General features: G+C 33.2%; 1 protein-coding gene across 2 annotated transcripts in view; it reads left to right on the top strand.

The window, feature by feature from the left end:
• The window catches only part of LOC149085352 (tau-tubulin kinase homolog Asator-like), an 86,560-nt gene extending 68,366 nt beyond the window's left edge, over positions 1 to 18,194 (top strand). For both annotated transcript variants that reach the window (XM_089233314.1, XM_089233315.1), the window contains exon 10: positions 17,812 to 18,194. In XM_089233314.1, coding sequence (XP_089089440.1) covers positions 17,812 to 17,893 — 82 coding nt within the window. In that variant the 3' untranslated portion in view covers positions 17,894 to 18,194. The remainder of the gene's footprint in view (positions 1 to 17,811) is intronic.
• The last annotated feature ends 1,278 nt before the right edge of the window (positions 18,195 to 19,472 follow it).

Below are 19,472 nucleotides of genomic sequence, written 5' to 3'. Positions count from 1 at the left end.
ATTACCCCTATCTATAAAACCGGTGATAGGAATGATCTCAGCAACGATAGACCAGTTTCAGTTCTCAGTACGGCATCCAAAATCTTGGAATCCATCATAAGATGTAGAGTATACTCGTTTTTAAATGTTAATAATTTTTTCTCAGAAAATCAACAGATTCCTGCCAAACAAAAGCACTGAAACTGCACTAATTGAATTTAGTAAATTTGTGGTTGATAGAGCTTAGATTACTCAAAACAAACAATAGCAATTTTTCTTGGTATGCAAAAATGTTTTGACAGCATCGATCACAGTATATTGCTTGCTAAATTGCAAACATATGGAATTAGAAGAACTGCTCATAAATTATTTGAATTCCATCTTAATAATCGATCTCAATCTGTTGAGTATGGTAAGCATATTAATAGCCCAGTGAACATGCACAGAGGAATTCCACAAGGAACTACTTTGGGACCGTTACTTTTTACTATTTATTTATATTAATGATTTCTGTAACCTTGAACCCAATGCCAAAATAATCACATTTGTGGATGCCACTGTACTTCTTTATTCTGGGAACGATCATCAATCATTGAATCATATTATTAACAATGATTTAATCAAAGTCTGAAATTGGTTTCCTTCAAATGATCTCGGAAAAAAAAGATTAATATTCTAAAAACAAAATACATTAGTTTCTCAAACCTCACTTATTTGGATACTAACTGTAATCTTGTTTTTCATAATAAAAACTGTCTTAATGGTCTGTCATGTACCTGTACTCCATTAGAACAAGTGAGCTCCATTAAATACCTAGATATTGTTATAGATAGAAATTTTAAATGGAGGTCTCATGTAAAACATATCCAATCAAAACTTTGTTTTATAGTTTATAGATTTTATTATCTGAAACATTGTCTAAATACCCTTTTTTGCTGTCATATTACTATTCCGTTTTTCATTCTCATCTATTATATGGACTAACTGTTTGGGGCAGTGACTACACCAGTACATTGCGACTCGTCATCCAGACCCAAAAGAAAATAATTTGGTTACTAGCTGGCAATTACTCAACTCCATCATTCAATCTCTACCGGCAACTTAACATACTCCCATTGCAGTATTTATACTTTTATAAATTTATTCTCCTACTTACTAAAAAACAACTCAGTCTATTAATTTATCAAGGACATCAAATAGATACATAACATTCTATAAATATTCCCTTAATACATAAAACAGTGAAGAAAAACCATTTTACATACCTTATTTTGAAATTTTATAACAAACTACCACATTATATTTTTCCCCTTCCATACCATTACTTTTTTTCAGTCACGATTAAAAAAAATACAGACAAACGTTTAAAAAATTATCTTTTCTCAATAGCTAACATAAATGATCATTTTTGAAAACAAAAAAAAAACACCTCTATCGGTCAGTGCTAAATCCAATTTTATCAATGTCTAAGTACAGTTCCTGCTGTTAGTCTCCAATTGTCAAAGTCTCTAAACAATTCTTGCATCATTCTAGCATTTCATATTCTTCATTTATAATGAATATGAAAGCATACTGCATATCTGAATGACGTACTGTATTCTGATTGTATACAGTCAAACCTCGTTAATGAGTCACTCTTGGGAGAGCAAAAGTATGATTTAGTAAGCGGAGAGACTCGTTAAACGGAGTAAGCCATAGCTGTGCCAATTCCTGCCTGAGGACAATTGGGACTGCCAAAAAGTGACCCCTTAAGCGGAGTGATGTTTTAACCGAGTGACGCACTAACGAGGTTTGACTGTACTTGCTCACAGATGCAGAATTATTTCAATGTATTTATCAATCTTTTTTTCTTTTTTTGTTTATCTGTTTGTTCTGTCCTTGAAATTGCATTGTAATTACTCATCGACCCTTTTTCTGTTCATCAGTACAGATCCACGGGATCTCTTGATGAATTTGTTTCTCACATTTTTATGTATCTCTTCAGACAGAAGCAGAAAAAATTATGTATTTCATCATTTTAAATAAACTTTTCAAAAAAAATAAATAAATAAAAATAAAGCATATATATATATATATATTAAAACTAATTATTTCAATTACCACTCAAAATGTTAATCGGAGTACAAAAATATTATACAATTTAAAGTATAATTAATACATTTTTGTAGAAAATAATTAGTTTCATACGCTCAGTACATTTATGTAATTACTTGGCAATATTTAGCTATAAGGAGTAATATGTTGCATTTAACAAAAATGTAAAAGTATTTTAAGAATCATCATAGGACTTGTGTCTGATCCACAAGCATTCCCTATATATGATGGGTTTATAGTTTTTGTAATTGCATTTTTAATTGGGTAGCTGTATTTTAGGGATATATGAAATCCATATTTGTTATGGGCATCTTTTTCTCAGCCATCTCGTTGGTCATTTTGCCTGTTGTGGCCTTGTATTTCTATATGCAATAAGACCAAAGCTACTGGGAGACATCAAATATAACACCCAATTAAAATGCTTAGAAATATTTTTAATCAATGTTTTTTCATCATTGTGAGTGACTACCTCCATGAAGTAGATAGAAGCATACTTGACATAATTTGAAATTTTAAATTACATAAATTGCACTCAGTATATCAGCTACAGAAAGATTGTGAAAATAGTGCTGATTATTATCACAAATGAATGGGGCTTTTTACAAAATGCTGACTTGATTCCTTATTTGTAAGTCATAAAATTAAGATATATGAAGAGACTATTCTTTCCTATCATTTGTTCTCATGTCTTATCAATACTAAATATTAGGATGAAAGATTAAATTCTGAACAGGAACTGTGGCAAAGTATAGTAACTTGTAATTTTTTTAAACTAAAAGTGCAAAACTTCAGTCATACCATTCAAATTTTAACATGGTATTATGGTAAGAAAGATGTAATAAAGAAGTAATGTGTTAAATATCTGAAATTCTCAAAAAGCTGTGATTGTGTTGAAATGCTTCTAAGTTGTTCTGCAAATTCGGCGGGTTTAAAAAGAATTTTATATATGTTTTTGGATTCACCCGCTCATCTTTGGAACAGTTTAATGGCTGTCATAACAAAAAAAAAAAAACGTTTTTTACATCATGTTACACTGAACTGATGAAAGTGAACAATTAATTTTAAAATGGTTATATTTCTTGTCAATAAAAGTAATTTGAAGTTCATAAATGAAGGACTTTTTATTCAAATATACAACTAATAAAACCTTTCAAAATTGATACTATATTAACATTACCATTGATAAAATCCTCCAGTAACAGCAGTAAATTAAGCTTATGATTGCATGAGTATGAAAGGAAGTAATTTTTTAGAAATCAGTTTCTTCCATTTCTTCCACATTTAGTGGAAAAAGCCTGCTGTTTTTTCCATGGTTTTTTCCAACTTGGGAGGACCTTTCTAATTTTGGCAGTAACATACCTGATGAATTTTTTAGATATGTCAGAATGCTTTCAAGCACCCTTTCAAGTTCTGCAGATCTCAAAAGAATTTCCTCATCTTTTGCATTCATTCATTCTAAGCTGAGAAATCGATTACAGCATCCAACTGTTAAAAACACTTTTGTTTTTTAATGTTTCACTGCAGTGAGGAAAATGAGGATTTTTATAATATTTTCTGATGTTTTGCAATTATTTGTAATAATCTTTTTTCTAATGATTTTTAAAATAAGATAAAAATTTTCGTTTTCAAATAGTACGGAAGAGATCAGTGTCATTTAATAAATGAATAATGTTTAATTGTTTTGTTACTTAAAAAAAATTTAAAATAATTTTGTCAATTAGATTGAAATTAGATGTATGGATTTTAAACTTTCAATGAAATTTCTCTAGGTCTGATGAAAAGCTTCAGCTACATATGTGATCTTGGTCAAAAGACCAATATAATTTTTCTAATTCATTTTACATGTGCATAGTTAAATTGTCATTGGCCTAATTCAAATTTATTAGTGGTGTTAAAATGTATTTGCCATATCTCACATTCTAGTGCAAATGATGAATACGGAAAAAAGACTGGTCTCTTCCGCTTGGAAGAAGCTGGGTCTGCAGTTTTTTCGAGCGGAAGAAACTGTCCAACTCTTTGAAAGACTGATGTAGTTATTAATTTACATACATAATTAAATTAGCAAAATTAAGTTTACTTAATGTTATAATAAATATACATTTGCTATATCTAAAGCATAAATTCTAATTTATATGATAAATTATTTAAGGAAAACTAGTTTCTTCTGGCCAGATTTTTCCATGGTTTTTCCCGGGTTTTCTGCTTCAGAAGAAACTGTCCAACCCTGAATTGAAGAAAAAAAAGGGTTCATAGTATTGAGGTTGCTTTGTTTTAGAGTGAGAATTGTAGCAAGAACAAGGTATAAATGATACTTTAAAGAGGAGGAAGGGAGTTACCAGTTGTCAATGTATACCTCTCACACACACACACCTCTCCCACTGAATTTTACATCCAGAAAAGGTGTGGAAAATATATTTTAAAAAAATCTTGGTGCTTTTCCTTTAACTTCACTGCAAACACCCATGCAGAACTTATTCCAAGAAATATATGGTATGTATGAGTGTAAGCGTATAAAAAGAAAGCAAAGATCTCTTTTTCTCATTCAATGTTTTTCAAGAAATCATAGTTTTTTGTTCACATCTGTAAATTTATTAAAAACTGTTTCATAAAAACTTACATAGTTCATATGTACTCTGAATACTTTTAATTATTGTGTTTAAAAATTACAATTATACATTTTAAAGCTACATGAATTTGAACTATGTTACATTTAGTTTGTTTTCCTTCCCTATTTAACCCCTAGGCTGCTAGAATAGTCAGAAAAAACTTGCTCCCAAAACAGCTGTGAAAAAAAAATTTCAGTTGTCTTTTGTAAAAGGTAGATGGCACTCAAACTTATACATTGCAAATACAGTGATACCTCGGCTAATAAAGATAATTCGTTCCGGAATCATATCCATGGGCCAAAAACTTTGTAAGCCAAGGTGTTTGTTTGACACAGTGATGCTTTAATGCATGGGCTCACCTGGGCTCTCATGAAAATGAGATCTGGTTAAAATTTTTGAGTGCAAGCATGTGAATTGGAAGGCACAAATTTATAACCACATGCAGGGAGTGGCTCAGAAAATTCACTTTTCCTGAGGTCCTATGATGCTCTTAAGATGACTCTGGGTATCTAAGGTATCACTGTGCAGTTAAACCTATCTAAGTTGGACACTGAGATAGACCTTGTCTTTGATGGAATCAAAAAATAGTTCCTTCATTTATTAATGCTTTTATGTGTGTGTGTGTGTGCACTTTTATAAAATGGAAACCTTGTCTAAAATGGAATATTATTTGTCTCTTGACATTTTCTTCCATTCAGGTTTCATTCATTGTATAATATAATCTAAAGAAAGGTGTGAAACAGGGAATCTGGGTTCGAACCCACAATCACCAACAAAATAGTGATTGAGGGTAGGCAGGCACTTTACTACCATTCAAAAATGTACAATCATCCCATATGGTACAAGCAAACCTGTTAGAAAATAGAGAAATAATAAAAAAAGTATAATATATATACATCATCTATATGCCATTTTGAGAAATTAATGTTAAAAAATTTCTTTGAAAAAATACAAATTATATCAGGAATGATGGAGAACGCTGAGGGTTAAAAACACTTTTGTGATGTTACTGTCATTGCTTTCTTTGATACCTTTAGTTGAACACATAAATCTGGATCATCATAGAAAACACATGATTCATTTTAATATTTTCAAAATTATACAAATGTCATCATTGAAAGCGACCTCACCAAATCTGGATTCTTACAGTATAACATATTCAGTGAATCCAGTCTTTGATTCTTTTCTGTGCTGAGCACCTATAGCACCAACACCAGTATGGGAACCTCTGGATTAGAGAAACATCTTTATAGGACTTGGACTTTAAATTTGAAAATTGGTAAAAGATTCAATGTTTTTCCCATCCCCATCATTAATTTGTGTCTCCTACTTTTTTTCATGTAATAACCCTTGCAATAGCACATGACTAAATGTAATCATATCTCCAGTTCAGAAAAATTTCCTACACTACCTGAAATGGATAGAGATAGTCAAGGCTCGGATGTTGTTGATGTAAAAAATCTTGAAAAATGACCATAAAAAATGGCTCAAAAAACTCCCTAAAAATTAAAAAATGTCATAAAATGAAAAAAAATGCCATTAAAATAAAAGTGTGAGAATTGCAGCAGGAAATTTATTTTTTTAACTGATTGTGTGAAATTGAAAGTGAAAGGGAATTTTTTATAATTTTGAAAATCATATGTTAATTTATTCTCAACATTACATTTCATCAAAAACTGCCAATGAAATTTTTCAAATTAACAATTTTCAATTTATAAATGAATTCATAAAATCTGAAAGGCAAAACATATAAATTTCTGCAAATAAAGTTTTATACTGAGATAAACATCTTTCAACAACTACAGATGCTATTATGGATAATTTGCAGGGAAAAAAATCTGATTTCAAGTTAATTCTCCTTCAATTTCAAAATTTTTAGTCATTCCACTCAAGATATCGGAAAATATTCCAAGTCCACTGTTTTTTTTCATCATTTCGTCAAATTTCTTAGTAGCAAATTGGCCTACCCAACAAACATACTTAATTGAATATTTAAGTTTTCAATATTCACATGGCTAAACAAAGCTTGCGAAATTTTAATGCATCCTACATCTTATGGATGAAAATCATTTAGCAATCATTAGCATCATCAATCATTAGCTTCAAAGTGAAAAATTGTATAAAAATGCAAAAATTGCAAAAGAATGCATGTCATCAACATCCGAGCCTTATTAATCATACATTTAATAGCATTGCATACATTTTGTATTATGGCAGGGGTTTATCAATGTGTAGACAGTGGTAAATTACCTATGTTTTCAAAGCAAGCCCTTGTGAGAGCAAAAGTTTGTAAATGAGTATTATTCTGTTGGAATAGGCACCAGAATGCGCATTCCGAAAAAGAAGACCCACTGTTTCCATAAATGTAAGATTGGGTTGTCAATACTGAATGCCTGTATTGAAGACCCATTGGCGTACGCAGGAAGGGGGTTCCCTTGAGCTCAGATGGTTTTTTTATCCGCATTTACATCTAAGTAGAAAACAAAAACACTCATGTTTTAAAGAAGGCTATTACACGCAGGTTTATAAAAAGGTTTTTTTCCCTTATAATTTATTTTCTTTAACTTGCATATGCTAACAAAAAACTTTGATAAAAGATTAAAAAAAAAGGGCTCTTCTTTTTTTTTTAATTTTTTCCCCAACTTGAAAAATATTTTTGTGTGAGGAAGATATTTTTTTGTTCTGTTCAGCTTATCAAAAAATGTCCATGATCCGCATTCATGTTCTTTTTGCTTTGCTTCTTTATCCCTTGGGAGGCTTAGTAAATCACTCATTTTCATACTGCCTTGCTGAAAAAGTACTGTGTGTTTCATTGTGGGAGGTGGGGGAAATACCAAGACTATGAACCAAACCTCCTGCCAGCTTTTATCTGACCACAAACATTTAGTTTTGAAAGTCTTCAGTTGGTCTGTCTTTCATTTCATTTATGGGGTAAAATTTTTCTTACACAACCATGCCCCTCGAGGTGCGAATATTGCTGTGGTGACAGAGCCCCTTGTGTTAGCATCTTTTGCAAAAAAGAGCCAATTCATTTTCAATAAGTCTTCAGTTCAATTATCACTTGCGTCCTCTTTGATAATATTAGTTGTCCCACAGTATGAAGTATATAAATTCAAATTTATGCTATTTAGAATTTGAATCAATGTCCAAAAGAAAGCAGTGATCTATTTTAGATTTATTTGGCAAAACACAGCAATGTGTTAGTCATTCTTGTGAAGAAGTGAGCAATGATAATTTATCGTTGATGAATGTTCCTTCTTCAATCCACCAAAAATTGGTTGATAAATCCAACAGAATTCAAAGTGTGTCTCATCCTCATGACATAGGACGTTTTTTTAGAAAAAAACTGTTGAAGGAAAAGAAGCTGGATATTTAGGAAAATGTATGGGTGCCTGATCCAGAATTTGTGTTCCCAGCAACTGGAAAGTGGAATTTAAAATTTCAGCACAAGCGGTTCTATTGCTGGAAGTGGCTTGCATACTCGGAATTTCTTGCTGGAGCTTTGTGTAAGTATTGGTTTTTTTTGCTCCGAGTAGTGGTGTCGGTGTGGACAAACAGCCCTTAAGCCAATTAAGCAAAACAAAATTTGTAAACTGGAAGGATGCTGTGAGCGTTTTGCTGAGAATGAAGAATGGCTGTACCACGTGCAAAATTTAGACATTTTTGCAAGTTTATGTGATATCAGTTGTGGCAAAACATCATCCATGAGTTGTTTATTGGATAGTGCTGCCAAAATAAAAAAATTTAAAACCGGAAAAATATTGTCCTAATTATTGAAATGATTCTGTTTTGTGGAAAGCAAGGTCTCTCTTCGAGGGGCACAGAGACTCTGGAAGACTTGAAACCGATAAAGAACCACAAGAAAATGAGGGAAATTCCAGGGCTCTTTTATGCTATTTTACTAGTAATGATGATGGGCTGAAAAAAATTGCATTCCAGTAGTGCCAATGCTCAATACATAAGCCCTAGAATGCAAAACAAAATCATTGATGTTTGCAATAATTTAATTTTGAAAAAGTTGGTAAATGAAATAAATGAATCCAAATGCTTTTCCATTCTTGGATATGAGACAACAGACGTAGCTAGCATAGAGCAAATATCTCTTCTTATTCATCATGACGATGCGGTAACTCTCACCATCAAAGAGAATTTTTTACAATTCGTACCAATATATGATTTGACAGGCAAAGGAATCACAACTGTCATCATAGATAAGTTGAAATCTTTGAATTTAGATGTCAGGAAGTTACGTGTATAAGGGTATGATAGTGCTGCTTCAGTGAGTGGGGAGATAAATAGTCTTCAAGCACATATCAGAGAAATTGTCGCCATCAGCTCTATGTTCACTCATCATCCCATATCTTAAATTTAGCTGTATCAACTGCATGTGAAGTTTCAGTAATAAGAAATTTCATGGGCACAATTGCACACCTATGCGACTTTTTGAATACTCCAAAACATTTTAACTTCAGTTGATAATGAATTACTCGTTTCGAGCTCAAGGCGTGAGAAGCTGAAGCAACTTTGTGCAACATGTTGGTTGGAAAGATATGACACTCAGTATCTGCCATTGCGGAACTGTATGAATCAGTTATTGGAAACTCCCCGATTGATATCAGAATGGAGAGAGAAAGATCGGCGCAGGCACGTCTTTTGCTGTGTGCTGTGCCCAGGGCCATAACTAGGGGAGGGGCAAAATTTAGGGGGCGGCAGTTTTAGGTGGGAACTAAGATTACAAAACACCATTACAAAATTATCGAATTTTAAAATTGTGGGGGCAGCAAAATTATGTTTGCCATGAGCGGAAAAAAATCATAGTTACAGCCCTTGCTGCCAATTTATCATTTCTCTTCTTTGTCTAGATAAAGTGTTTTTTTTTTTTTTTTTAGTATTCTTTTGTGCAGATGTTTACAAAGCTCTGCCATCGATTTAGTTAAAGCAGTGAATCTTGCTGAAAGTATATGCAGTGAAATAATATTGCTGAGGGAAAATGCTGTTGAAGTATTTGCAGAAATTTTTGCTTCTGCTGCTAGCATAATTGATAAATTAGACTGTCAAATGAAAAATTCCCAAATGGCTGAACGTCAAATTACCATGGTAGAGACATATTTCTGCTTTAACATTTTTTTCCCCTAGATTCTTTTATTTCACAATTAGACTTGAGATTTCTAAAGCATAGAGAAATTTTGAAAGGATTTCAACCAATTTTGCTGAAAGATGCTCCGAATTTATCACAGTTTTCATCAGCTACTGATGATTTTTTTTTCATCTCTCATAAAGTTGTATGCTGCAGATTGTTTTTCAGAAAATCTTCATTGTGAACTGAAGTTGTGGCTGAGAAAAGTATCAAAACTAGAAAAATCCAAAATCCTCAAGACTCCTACCAAAGCATTGTGAATTTGAACCCATGTGTGTGAATAATGCCAAATATATTCAGAATGTTGGAAATATAGATAATTCTTCCAGTGTTCACTTGCACAAATGAACGATCGTTTTCGACTCTTCGCAGACTAAAAACATATTTACGGAATTCGACGAGCAGTTCCAGAATGGATGAAATAGCACTGCTAAATATTCATAGAGGATGTACTCCAATTGTGGATGAGGTTTTGAATGAATTGTGTAAAAAACCCAGCTGTTTGGAGTTTTTTACCATTATGAATGATAATTCATTTGTTTTAATCTTACGGTTCTTTTCAAGGATGTGTGATTACAATAATTTAACTCTGTATGTTGAAAATTTCTATTCTAGTTTGTATTTAAATAAAATGCAAAGAAATCAGGCTTTCTTTCCGGTCACTTTTTTGGAATTTTTCATTCTTTTTTTGGTAATCACGTAGTATGTGATATGTGATCTACTTCCCTTAGAGGTTTGTCCCTAAATGTGTTGGATAGCTTTAACGTTATGCTGGGAAACCAATTTAACACTCACTATAAAGTCTGTCAACTTTGTACACCAATGCTCTACACCTTTATACCGCAAACTTGCAGGTTTTTTTTTAACTTATCAGATAGTCCTGATCTCACCTCACCACTAACATGTGGCGAAACTGGGGGTTGTAGGGATGTTGTCCCCCCTCAGGAAGCAAGTGCAGCAAGCAACCCAGCTACCATTTCTGGCTTGTCATTATTAATTCAGGCAAAATAATGAATGCATAGACATAGGTTTAATCTATTGGGTACAGAGCCAAGTTCTAACATGCCATTAATCATGACGAACCAGAAACGAAAGCTGGGTCGATCCCTGTGTGGGACACCCTTGGTCTCATCACCTGTTAGTGGTGAGGTGAGATTGGGGGCTATCAGATATGCCAAAAAACCCCTTGAAGTTGGTGGTATAAAGTACTGGTGTAGTCCGTAACAAAGTTACAAACTATACAATGAGTGTGAAGTTGGCTTCTTAGCATAACATCCAAGCTACCCAACACACTAGGGACAAACCTCCAGGGGTGGTAAATTCCATGCTACATGATTATCCGGTTTTTTTTTTGGTTTTTTTTTAAGCCGTTGTCTTCAGCGTCATAATAGTAAGATCATGCTTCAATGTTTTTAAATTTTTTCATTTTGTTTTTTATTAGCATTAGATGAAACTGAATCAACTACGAAATAGAAGGACTAACTATTGTTATGCTAATTTTCCATGTAATTTTCTTTTTAGTCCTTTTTTGGCATAGCTTAACCTGATTGGTCCTTGCTCTAAAAAAAAATCCAATCCAACCAATTACTACGCCAGGGATCATGACCCAGCGTCAATTCCTTGGTTCCCTGCTCCAATGTATACAAAATCAATCTATCGTGGAGTCACACTGGGTTTGGAGGAGGGAGAGGAATCTTCCAAAGAAAATGTGAGTTATAACAAAAATTGATTAAGATTTGAAATTGATTTAAAGATATTTTTTTTACAAAAATATTTAAAATATTTTTTTATCATCTTGGGAGAGGTGACCAGTTCCATCCCCCGCGGGCACCTTTGAAGAAAAACATGTTTTAGAAAGAAAAAAAAAATTCACCCCTCCCCCCCAGAAAATCCTGTGTACGCCTATGTGAAGACCAACAGTGATCTGGTCATATTTAATCTCCAAATACTAGTAATCATCTTCAAAATACAGAGTAATGTTGTAATAATATACGATGCAGGAAAAACCTCTAGAATTTTAGCATCATTGAAATTATTTTGAACTTTTTAAAATATTTTTGACATAAATTCGCTATTCTGGGAAAGTTAATAAACTGATTTATCGAAAATTTTCCATCATTTCCATACTGTATACATGTTTAAGAAATTTGAGTCATAAATTTAAAAATGTGTTAAATCCTAAGCTCCTATATGATGCAGACCTTTGAACCAATGGATTTAATGGTAAGTAGTTTATATTGTGATGATTGCAGCAAGGAATACATGGTTCAGGTAATCAATGAAATTAGGAAATACACAGGGTGTATAGAGTAAAGTCAATAAATGTCCCCACATGTTTCAAATGCAGAGAAATTTGTTGATGAATGTCATGTATAAATACAGTGTGAGGCTGTGCAAGATGAAACTTTTGTAAATGTACTTGTAATACAAAACACTTGTTTATCAAAGTTAATTTGTCCATGAGAAATAATGGAAACTCAAATGATTTATTCCACAACTGTCACCCACGTGCCAACCACAATCTTTTCTTTTTCAAAGATTAAAGTGTGGGTTAATTTATTTCACATTATTGTATTTTTACTTATGTTACTCTTTACTAGTGATTGCCTGCGACTTTGCTTGTATGAGAATTTGATATTCGGAAAATTCTCGCTTAGAACCCTTTTAGGAGTTTAATTTTGAAAAATCTCTTCTTGGTGAGTATCTACATTATAAAATAAAACAACTGACCAAATTTCATATTTATAGCTTGAGAGTTTCTTCACATAAACTTGGAACCCCCTTTATGACCCCTGTATTGAATTTTAAAAAATCCCCTCTTAGTGTGTCTCTATATTATAAAATAAAACTACTGACCAAATTTCATGTTTGTAACTTCACTGGTTTTGGTTCGACCATGTTGCCCCATATAACATTTGGAACCCCCGTATTACCCCATTAGGGATTAAATGTTTAAAAAAATCCCTTCTTAGTGCGAGTTTTTACATTATAAAATAGAACTACGACTAAATTTTGTATTTATAGCTTCAGCAGTTTTGGCTCGGCGATGATGAATCAGTCAGTCAGTAAGGGGATATGTTATTTTATTTATATAGATTGAAGGCTTGAGTATTTTGAAATGATACAAAAGAACAGGGGCTTCACTTTAGAATCCCTGCTTTCATTAACATTCAGCAAGAGAATGTGAGAGAGTTCAGTTTATTTTACTGGCTTGTGCTAAGAATGCCATTCTCACAGTCAGTGGCATTTTAAACAAAGGGGTGTGGGAAGGGACCCAAGTCAAATGAGAGCTCAAAATTTATTGAAGGTTTTCAATAATATGCATATGCATACAATTTTTTTATGTGGTCTTTCATTGAAATAATAAAAGCAGTTCAGAGGAATGTGTTTGGGCCCAACCAGGTTTTTGTCAATGGGGAAGCGAAATCGCCAAAGGTGCCTTTTTTCTGTTCCTGTTTAGGTGCAAATTTAAAATTATGCATTCATTGAAAGTACTTTAAATTTCATAAAAAAATCAAATTAAATTTATTCTATTTTTGTAGTTTGTTTTTTATTTAAATTAACTACATTAATTCTTTTTGATTGAATTAATTTATTTTTATTTTTTGATCAAGTTTAAAAATGTTAATAACATTTTAGTATATACACTTATACTTATAAAAATACAAGACCACACAACTGGTAAATTGCCCAATAAAATGACTGAAAATTTTTTTTATTAAGATATAAAAAATAATTGGAAAAGAAAAAACAATTAGTCTCTTCTAAAAAATAGAAGTTTAGAAAAATTTTCATAATTGCATTCAATTGTGTTAATCATGTTACACTGTTATTGTGAGCAGATATCACATAGTACTAGATTGCAGATGCTCATGTAAAGGGCACTGTGAACCAAAATAGTTTTAAAACTACCGTTCAGGAATTAGGAGGTATGTAAATTGTTTGAAGTGCAACTATCCATGTTCTAAATTGGAAGTGAAAGTGGCAGGTGTATGAATTGATTGAATATCAAGTAAAATAATTTTCATGCTCATCACACACAGATCTGCTTGTTTTTAGTAGGAGACATTTGTAAGGAAAGGCCTGCTTGAAGTTGGAAAACCTAAGCAGGCATTGTGCAGTATGTTTATTTTTAGTTAAATAAACCCATGGGATCAATGGTGACCTGAGATTGAATTTTCACCCACTCAAGGCACTTTTTTTAGCACCCCTCTGGCATATGAATCACACCAGTAAAACAAACACGCAAACTTGTGGCTGTGTTCCCAGCTAGATGAAATGCATCAAAAATTAGTTTTTCCTACGAATCATTCCATCCAATACACATGTGTTGCCGTTTGTAATTTAAATTTTAAAGACGAAACATTTTTTTTTTCAAAATTTTTCTGTAATTTTTTTCTTTACCTCTGATTTGGCGTCCCTCTTATTGTGGCGTTCTTAGCGGCAGCGTGTAACACACAGCCCCAGGGCTGTAACTAGAGGGAGCAAGGGAGGCAACTTCCCCAGGTGGCAAAATTTAGAGGGCAAAAATAAAGAAAATTGTTATAAAATTGTCAAATTTTAAAATTATGTGGGCGGCAAAATCCTGTTTGCCCCGGTCTGAAAAAATCCTAGTTACGGCCCTGCACAGCCCTATAGATCCACTCTTGCGTGGAGTATATTTCAGAACATTAAACAATAAATAATCCTTTGCCTGATTTAATTACAAAAAAGAACCAACGAATGAGGCAAATAAGACAGAAAAAAACACAAAATTACAAATACAAATGCAACGCCACAACAGGCAAATTGCCCAACGAGGTGGCTGACTTAAGAACATCATGGATCGCCGAGCCATTTTTTGAAGGCCCTACTTACTACTACTACACCACACATGCACCCCGCCCACACCCCCCCCCCCCCCGCGGAACCCCCCAACGAATCGGTACATGCGGGAATATGCGTGTACATGTAGTGAAACCTGACGTGAAGTTTTGTTGTTTCTCTGTAATGCTTGTTATGTGTAGTGCTGCCATCTGCCACTAGTTTGTCTAACTATGAGTGAAGTGTTATGATTGAATGATTCATCGTTGTAGGACTGTTGCTCCCTGTGGCGAGACTGTTTAACGGGGAGATCGGCTCACATTTGCGCCTTGAAGTAGGGAACCACAGAAAACCAACTTCAGCCGACCACCACTGTGGGGTTCGAACCCGGATCCTCGCATCGCGAGTCCGTCACTATAACCACTCGACCACCACAGCGGCTATTTTAATGCATTTCGACACACAATGGGGGCCATCTTCAGCCCATAAATATGACCACTATCACGCTGACCAGGGATCCCATTTAGATAAGTTACCAAATCTGAAAAATATCAAGCGGTCTATTCAAGTCAGAAATTCTGATCTCAACTATTGACTCGCACAGATATAGTTTTTTCGCTGAACAACCAAGTGTCAAGATTTGGTAACCAGTTCAAGTGCAATCCCTGGTCAGCATGATAGTGGTCATATTTATCCTCTCAAGTTGGCACCCATTATGAGGCAAAACGTGTTAGAAATTTCATGATTTTTAGCTTTTATTTGCCTCAATCATTGGTTATTTTAGTGATTTCAGAACAAATCAGAAAAGAATGAAACTATAGCAAGAGATGAATAGACAAAGGCCTTCATTTTCCTCATTGTTTGACCAAGGGTAAGTGCTGATTGGAAACAACTGATCCAGATAAAGTTATAAGAGTACACATAAACTGAACATTGAGAGTATTCTCTTTCTCAGATACAGTATACAGTCATGGCTCCCACAAGGGTAGGGCTAAGAGGGGTCCAGTCTGGGAGTCTGAGACAAATCTGATTACTTTTGTTATTTTTACACTACAAATGCACTATGGAGGAGCCCGTCAAAGATCTCAGCCTTAGGGCCTGGATCAAAGATATGCAGTCCATATATACAGTGGACAAAACAGATATTTCCTGCAAATGGATACCTCCCTTTAATGGACACTTTTTGCATTACATAACCAGGTTCAATGTATTTTACTGCTAACCCTTTGCACTCGAGGGGTGACTCTCTGTCACCACTTGATTTGATGCAATAATTCAATTGGTACTGATGTGTATTTAGATTTGGTTTGGGCAATATTGCTTTATGAGTGTATTCAACGATACATGCGTATAAAACAACTGCCAATCTTTAATCTTAACTACGTTTTTTTAGATTTATTGTTATATATGCGTCTTCGTGTTAGTTCGAACTCGACAGTTGTGGCAATAGGAATATTATTTTCAAAGTTACGGAACCCAATAAGCATGGAATACAATGAAGGAATCAGTTCAAGTGAAGATGAGTTTGATTTTTCATTGATGAAGAAAAAAATTATGTCTATGCATAGACTACTTGACCATACTTGAGAGGTTCCTAGTATTTCTTCAGCTACTTTTTCACAATTTCTGAAAAATCTGACAAAGCGTGAGACCAAGTTTTATAAAAGACCCATGACTGTGTTGAAGTGGTACGATGACCATTCTTTGACTTTTTTTTTTTTTTCAATTCTTTATCCATTTGGAAATGCTTACCAAAGAGGAACTTTTTCAAAAGCAAAAAGACAAGAGTAATCTCACAGACTCTCAGTTCTGCATCTGAGCTGTATTAGAGAAAATGTTTGATCAAATTCTTGATGGACAAAACATTTCATTAGAGCAGCAGTATGGGGCATGATCCCCAAAAGGGTGGGGCCCTAACCCTGGAGCTCAAGACAATTATTAATGTTTTTGTTTCTTCACACTATAAATTCGCTATACAGGAGCCCAACAAAAATCCAGCCTAGAGGTACTGTTGCAGGATGTAGGGGCCATGGTATGGTGGCTTTGCATTTGGCCTGAAATAGTAGAATTTCACCATATGGTAAACATTGTGTTTATTTTGAGCTGAGAGTCTGCTTCTGCTTCAGGAAAGCTACAAGTAGTGCATTTATATTACTTTTCAACTAATTGATAGGAAGAGGGATGTAGGTGCTACAAGATAACAAAGGCATCAACCATAACTTATTCAACAGTGGTGGTTTTATAAGGTTTGACTGCAGTTCTAATTGATTTTTAATGGCTTTTTACACCCCTTGGTAATATATCACTCTTTTAAATCATAATATATTTAGGAAAATGAATTATTATTCATTTTATTATTATTCAAATTATATAATTATTCATTCATACAGATTTCATTTAGCGGTCCAGTCATGATGTCTGCAGACCAGTAGATTCTTGTATTCACTGGTCTGTGGGACCAGTGACTTTTATATTTCAATTTTAACGCTGATATGTGTCGAAATAAATCATCCACAAATCAAAAAATATTTTGAGCAATATATTATTTTTCTAGTTATTTTTAAAAATTATAATGTTTTTCAATCATAAAAATGGTACAGGCATAAATATATGTGTAATACATATACAGTACATTACTCAGAAATCACCAACAAGGCAAATATATGGAACATACAAAACTCCTAATGAATTTTGACACACAGTAGGTGTCGTCTTCAGAGGAAAAATATGTAACCACTAATCATGCTGACCAAGGATCCCAAATCTTAACTCTCGGTTGCTGAGTGGAAAAAGTATGTTCACTTCAAATGTTGTGGTCAGAAACAACGTTTGAAGTAAACAGATGTACTTTTTACACACACTGAGTAACAGAGTTAAGATTTGGTATCCACCCCAAGTGAGATCTTAGTCAGTGTGATTAGTGGTTATATATTTTTCCTCTGAAGACAACACCCACCGTGTGTCAAAATCCATTATAAGTTTTGTATTTTCCATGTATTTTCCTTATTCTTTGGTGATTTCTGAGTTAAGCAAAGTTTGTCTACTCTTCTATACAGTGCATTCAATTTTAAATTGTATCATGGTACAATTTTGAATCGAGCATACTTCATATGTTTATCAACCATGCATTATAATGTTTCCATTCCATTATTTTAATTACATGAGGCTAATTACCAAGTGATATATTTTCAGGAGAAGCAGGTATCGACCATCTCCGCCCTCTTCTATGGACATGCCAATCAACAAGTCTTCCCAGGATGGCAAGCCCGACTGATAAAATAAAACCGTCTATGTGGTTTTCAAAAGTTCTATTACGTGTTAAGTAAATGTAATAAGTATTTGTGTTGGCAATTTTGGGATTATAAGTTTCCAACATGTTTGCAGCCGACCTGTTGAACTAAGTCAACCCACATTGCTCATATACCCATGCAAATTTAGTGTTAATTCTTGTTTCAGAATTGATAATGCATATTTGTAGATAAATAAGCTTGTAAAACGATTACTAGTCATTGGTTGCATTACAGCCATCTGTTTATATATATACATATATATGTTGTTTTTTATGCACCAAAAAAAAAATGCCTATAAATTGTGTGTTTTTTCTTCTAGTCAGTGTTGAATAGTTCCTGTCACAACTGGTAATAAAGTGCTAATTCCGTGCTTTATACAAATATTAAATGCAGTGGCATCATTGTTAAGAACTAAAAAGAGAGAATTTTTAATGTTGTATGCTGTATTGATAATATTTATATTAATTTAGATTCTCTGGCCTTCTTGTGAATGAAATATTTGAATGAGTATTTAAAGCATTATTTGCTGACCAGTTTTCCTTAGTGAATCTCATTTTTTTTATTCTAGTTTATATTAAAAAAGTTATAAAATGAATCTCAAGATATTACATTATTTAAAATTACCATAAAGGATAAATATTTGATTATATTAATTTTTTTACTTTTTGATGGAGTACTTTAATCTTTCATTCTTTATAGTTGATAGAGATTGCAACATGAGCACTAAAAATAATACAATGTTAAAATTTAGAAGTGAGAAAAAATATCTCCATATTTTTGGGAGGGGACATGAAGCAAATGCTATTTCAAAATATAATTGATCATTGTTTTAACCAGATAGGGTTGAGAGTTTCAACAGGCTTTGGGATCTTCTATCTTTTACATTTCATTCTCTCAGAAATCAGACCAAAAAATTGGGCACTGGGATTAGTGTAGGCCTCTTATATACTATTCTAATCAGTACCATATAAAAGGTCAATTCTTTATTCAATGTGGAACTCTCATTTTCTGTGGCCAATGCCAGAATTAAGAAAGAAAGCAATTAAATAACTCAACTATTGCCAGCCAGCAGGAGCATTCTAGAAGAAAAAAAAATTATGAATCTGAGCAAAGTAGTTTGCTTCAAGGCAAGTTGATCTATGAATAACATTTTTTCCACAATTCAGAACAGTAACTCAATCCTATCTACAGCGAAAAGTCTGTCTTCCTTAAAAAAAAATTTCATTATTGCAATTTGTTGACTTTTCAAATTATAAATTTGAAAATGTGAAATGATTTTTCTTAATATGCATTATATAATTTATGAGGCGCCAAGTTGATGTCAGGCAACTTCAAAAGCATATCAAATTTTCCCATTATTTTTCCTGCAACATTGTTTCATTTGTTTGCACTAATAAAAAAATTACTTAGAGGGAAACATTTTCTTTTAACATTGACACTCATGTAATAGAACATTTTAACCAGCCACGTGGACATGGCATGAATGCAAGCTGGTCTCCCATTTAATCCAACATGACACTTATAAAAACTCAAAAATGAATGTATCTGTCACTTATACTTTCA

Source organism: Pholcus phalangioides, unplaced genomic scaffold, assembly GCF_987345545.1.
Source record: "Pholcus phalangioides strain wild (caught in Gottingen) unplaced genomic scaffold, Ppha-v1.0 ptg000007l_1, whole genome shotgun sequence".
NCBI lineage: Eukaryota > Metazoa > Arthropoda > Arachnida > Araneae > Pholcidae > Pholcus > Pholcus phalangioides.
The sequence above is the reverse complement of the archived record's forward strand: the minus strand, read 5'-3'. Positions and strand labels throughout refer to the sequence as shown.